This window comes from Mesitornis unicolor, unplaced genomic scaffold, assembly GCF_000695765.1.
Source record: "Mesitornis unicolor isolate BGI_N332 unplaced genomic scaffold, ASM69576v1 scaffold33051, whole genome shotgun sequence".
NCBI lineage: Eukaryota > Metazoa > Chordata > Aves > Mesitornithiformes > Mesitornithidae > Mesitornis > Mesitornis unicolor.
This window is the reverse complement of record NW_010163654.1, coordinates 1-4,585: the sequence shown is the minus strand read 5'-3', so window position 1 is coordinate 4,585 and position 4,585 is coordinate 1. Positions and strand designations below refer to the sequence as shown.

Below are 4,585 nucleotides of genomic sequence, written 5' to 3'. Positions count from 1 at the left end.
GCCACTGGGTCCCCTGGCTCCCAGCCCCCTCTCACCTTGCCCATGTCCAAGGCAGTGGCCTCCAGGATGTCCTGCTTCTTCTCATCCAGGAATCGCCCCAGGGCCTCCAGTTGGCCCACACGATACTTCACGGGCCGCGTCTTCCCCGAGAGCCAGGCTGCCCGCAGGCGGCTCACCAGCCCCGCATAGGGGTTCCCACTGTGGGGACGGGGTTGTCAGAGGGATCCCATCCCCGTCCCAGCCCCTTGTGCTCACAATGACAAGGAGAGGAGCCCCGCATCACTCCAGCCCAGTCTCAAACCCTGGCACAGCAAGCATCCGGACCCCTCCTGCGCTCCCCTCCACATGCTCTCACCTTGTGGCATCGCTGTCCACGTTCCCCTTCCCACCACCACCATCATCCTTAGGGGCTTTGCCCGCCAGCTGCTGCCCGGGGGGCTCGAAGGGCTTCTCCATGCCGGGCTGCGGGAGGACGCTGCCGGTCTCCGTGGTCCCAAGGGAGCGGCACTGGGGCTGTCAGCAGCCTCACACTGGTTGGGCTGCAAACCGCAGGTTCCCCACCCCAGTTAAGTGAGTGGCTTATCCAGTGGAGGTGGTTTTGGGGAGCCCAGCCAGCACCCCGGCACAGCAGCCAGGACCCTGCTGAGCTGTGTGGCTGGCAGAGCGCAGGCAGGGTGCAGGCAGGCAGCCACTCGTCCCTGCTACAGCCTGCTCCCTCGGAGGAGGGAGGCTGCCGGCTTCCTGCTCTGCCCCCTTGGCTCCCTGCCGTGCCGCACGTCACCGCTGGCTGCGCTCCAGCACGAACCACCAAAACACACCCCAAACCCAGCCCCAGAGCATCGCGCTGCCCTACCGCACCATGCGGCCACCGGGCACGGGGTGACGGAGGTGGACACGATCCCAACGGGATGCAGTGCAGCGGCTGAGGGTGTCACTATGAGGGATGGGGACGTTGGGGGTCTGGGCATCCACCTCCCCAGGGGTCGGCTGCCAGATTCCTGCCCGGCACCCCCCCAAGCCAGGTGACAGAGGTATGAGGCGAGGCCAGGCAGGAGAGCTCGATGCAAAGTCTTTACTACAGGCAGGGTTAACACGGAGGAAAGAGAGACAGCCATCACTGAGAGGGAGAGCAAGGTTCATTCGGAAGGAAAGGTCCATCTAACAGGAGATGGGGCTTACTGCTGGTCCTCAGCCTCACGGGGACCATTTCTCCACGGAGAAAAGTAGTACAGGATAAGAAAATAAATAATGTTTTGCCATTTCATATGTGTCCTGGCAAATGGTCCAGAGCAGAGGCAGCTGACAAGGAGGAAACGTCTGTCTTCACTGTCTGATGGGCAAAGGACGTGGCAAGAGAACAGGGGACCGGACTGGTGCTGAGGAGACAGGATACCCGCCTCCTGCAGGGGGTGGTTTTGCTCCCCGGAGGGAGCCAGCCAGAAGTCATCCCTCCGCCAGGCTGCGAGTGGTGCAGGGCAGCCCTCAGAGCAGGGTGCACATGCCCCTGCGCTTGATCTCAAAGGTGGTCGTCAGCAGCCCCAGCTTCTGCTGTGTGTAGGGTGGGTAGCGCACGGTGTTGAGGGCCTCCAGGCCCATGTTGCGGTGCAGGCAGCTGCGGTGGTGGGTGAAGGTGTCGAAGGTGAACTTGCCGTGGTATTTCCCAAGGCCGCTGTTTCCTGCAACACACAGCACAGGTCCAAACTTGCTACAGGACTCTGCTCTTGCCTACAGCAAAGACTTCACAAGCTTTTCTCATGCAAATACTTCAGCTGCTGGGCAACGAAGACACAGTGGAGGAGCTCTCATTCCCTACAGCTACTCAGCCCAGCAAATCCTTCTGCAGTTCACTGCTGTTTGGATGTCCAAGTGCACCATTTTTACTGACCTGCTTTTACCTACATAAGCTTTGCTGGGTCTACGAGGCTTGTTTTCCCTCTACAACCTCTACCGTGCTCTACCCATGGTTAGGGTCTACCAGCATGGCCCCTACAAAGGTCAGCTTCTTCCTGAAGCTCTATAAAAATTGGAGCCATGTGGGCAACACCAGTTCTCCTGATTCCTGCAGCTGGTTTAAGTTTCATATCATGGTTAACAGCCCAACGACTTCACACCCAAGCTACTGTGGAAGCTTTGGTGAATGCCATCTCACCCGAATGACTTCAGACCCTTCACCTGACCAGGCTGCTATAAAACAGCTTCACCTGATAATTTGAGGTAGTTTGTCTGAATCATTTCCATAAAGATAAATTATGGTATAGGAACTACCACGAATTATTCCCTGAGCCACAGTCAGGCGAGGAATTAATTGTGCTTTGCTGTTGTGGTGTCCCATTATGTCTGAATCAGCCATCAGCCCCGACAGAGATGCTGGGTTCGGGCAGCATAAAACAGATATTTTACCCAGAGAATATTCTGGGGAAGAGACCAGAAGATTGGGAAAGTATTCTGGGGAAAGATCATCAGAGGCTTCCTGTGTTTCTGTGCTCTTCCTTGGACAATGCTACAACCAGTGCCCAGGGCTGGGCAGACCTCACTTTTTCACCTGAGAACAATTGCTGTTGCTCCTGGAGAGCAAAAACTCTTCCTCTTTGCCCAGGAGGATCTCAAAGTTACCAGAGCAGATTTCTCAGACATTTATAAGTGTTTTCCTCCTACAACTTAGTCCTAAAAGGCAGTATGAATGTACAAGCCTGCCCCTGAGTGACATTAAGGGCTCCTCTCCAGCACCACGCTGTCTGCAGGAGGAACTCACCTTCCCAAGCAGTACAGCAAGTTGGATCTGTTCCCAGACAAGGAGCAGAGTGACAGATTGACCAAAGGGAGCAGCACTGGAGGAGATTCCAGGTAAGCCTGAACAGGGCAGGAACCCAACCCTGGCACAGAATTCAGGCACAGTGCCCATGCTGCTCAGAAATACCAACGTGGTACATATTTCTCTACCTCATATATGAAGCATTTGCACTCAAGGAACACTGTGCTTGGGACAGCAAACACAGACAGAAGAAACCTGACAGTGCTTCATGTGAGTTCAGGTTGCAAAGCCCAGGAACTCAGCCCTGGGGCAGTGAAGCAAAGGGCTTCTGGTGGGGTCCTATCTGGTGCAGAAGGATTTCCCTACACACCACTGAGCCCTCCGCTCCTGGGGCCCAGGCCTGGGTGTCCCCTCTCCCCTGAGACCCTTCCTCACCATGGCCAGCACGGCTCAGGCACCATGGGTAGGATCACGCCTGGCTCACGTTGGCCAGGGGCAGGCAGGTTGGGGAATTTGGACCTACCAATCCCACCGAAGGGCAGCGAGGTCAATGACACATGCATCAGGGTGTCGTTGCCACAGAAACCTCCACTGCTTGTCCGCTCCAGCACCTGGTTCACCACCTGGGAAGGAAGCAAAGAAGGTGGACGTGGGTCTTGCACCCTGGTGCCACAAGTAGAGTTTGTCAAATATCACTCAACTCATCCATTGGCTTGGGGTGCCCAGAGCAGCCGGACTCAAAAGACCCTTCCACATCATGCCATGGGGTGTCGGTGAGGTAGGCACAGCTCCTACTGCCCCATTTCCCTCACCCCCCTTTCTGGTCCATGGCCCACACACACCTTGCTGTCACAGGAGAAGGCGTAGACGGCCAACGGCCGTGGCCGTGCATTGATAAAGTCAATGGCTTCGTCCATGTTGGCCACAACAACGATGGGTAAGATGGGCCCAAAGATCTCCTCCTGCATGGCAGGATCAGAGGGCTGCACGTCCGCCAGCACAGTGGGAGCTGTGGAGAAGGGTTATGGCAACACATCACCCAATGCACAGGAATGGGTGGTCCCACAAGCCCCAGGCCCCGTGCCCTCACCGATATAGCGCTCCTTCTCATCCGTCTGTCCTCCGATGGCCACACGCCCGCTGCGCAGCAGCGCCTGGATGCGGCGAAATTGCTTGTCCCCCACGATGCGGCCAAAGTCGGGGGACTCCCGAGGGTTGGAGCCATAAAACTCAGTGATGGCCTCACGCAAGGCAGGCATCAGCTTGTCCTGCATCTCCACGCTGCACAGGATGTAGTCAGGTGCGATGCAGGTCTGCCCCGCGTTGTAGAAGCGGCCCCAGACCACCCGTCGGGCCACGTTGTGCACGTCGCAGGTGTCGGACACGTAGCAGGGGTTCTTGCCTCCCAGCTCCAGGGTCACCGGCGTCAGGTGCTTGGCAGCAGCTGTCATTATGATCCTCCCCACAGAGGGGCTGCCTGAAGACCAGGAAAAGATGCATCATGGTGAGGATCCCACCAGCTACAGCACAGTTCTGGGATGTGACAATTTGGGGAGCCAGGTACAGGAGAAATGCCCCAACTCCCACCAGACACCCACATTTCAGATCCTCCACCAGATCCCAAATACAAACCCTGCCTTCTTAGAGGGCAGGGAAGGGGGCCTGTTTGCAGGGAGGGTGCCCACCCTCTCACGTTGATGGGCAGGGTAAGCCACAGCAGGGTGTCCACAGGGAATCCCTCATTGCACAAAACCAGGCAGGTCTCTCCTCTGGCTCACGGGACATACCGGTGAAGAAGATGTAGTCAAACTTGTTCTCCAGCAGTGCAGTGGT

The 4,585-nt window shown here is 57.2% G+C and overlaps 2 protein-coding genes across 2 annotated transcripts in view; both read right to left on the bottom strand.

Moving 5' to 3' along the window:
- Nucleotides 1-456, bottom strand: part of LOC104548128 (aldehyde dehydrogenase family 3 member B1-like) — an 8,777-nt gene extending 8,321 nt beyond the window's left edge. Inside the window, exons 1-2 of the mRNA XM_010194062.1 lie at nucleotides 356-456; nucleotides 36-198 (exon numbers count right to left, since the gene is read on the bottom strand). Coding sequence (XP_010192364.1) covers nucleotides 36-198; nucleotides 356-456 — 264 coding nt within the window. The remainder of the gene's footprint in view (nucleotides 1-35; nucleotides 199-355) is intronic.
- A 1,026-nt stretch (nucleotides 457-1,482) lies between these two features.
- LOC104548127 (aldehyde dehydrogenase family 3 member B1-like) lies at nucleotides 1,483-4,579 on the bottom strand. Its single transcript, XM_010194061.1, has 5 exons — nucleotides 4,540-4,579; nucleotides 3,843-4,229; nucleotides 3,595-3,761; nucleotides 3,276-3,375; nucleotides 1,483-1,676 (listed from the first exon to the last, which is right to left on the bottom strand). Exons 2-5 carry the CDS (start codon nucleotides 4,201-4,203, stop codon nucleotides 1,483-1,485), a joined length of 822 nt encoding a protein of 273 aa, XP_010192363.1. The 5' UTR covers nucleotides 4,204-4,229; nucleotides 4,540-4,579.
- Between the last annotated feature and the right edge of the window lie 6 nt (nucleotides 4,580-4,585).

Bases quoted from the DNA above. Each gene is read 5' to 3' on its own strand.
- LOC104548127 (XM_010194061.1), bottom strand. From the start codon at position 4,203: ATGACAGCTGCTGCCAAGCACCTGACGCCGGTGACCCTGGAGCTGGGA. The intron at 3,376-3,594 runs GTGTGTGTGGGC...CTTCCTTCCCAG, and splicing joins CCTTCTCCTGTGACAGCAAG to GTGGTGAACCAGGTGCTGGA. The intron at 1,677-3,275 runs GTAGGTCCAAAT...TGTGTGTTGCAG, and splicing joins GCTGCCCTTCGGTGGGATTG to GAAACAGCGGCCTTGGGAAA.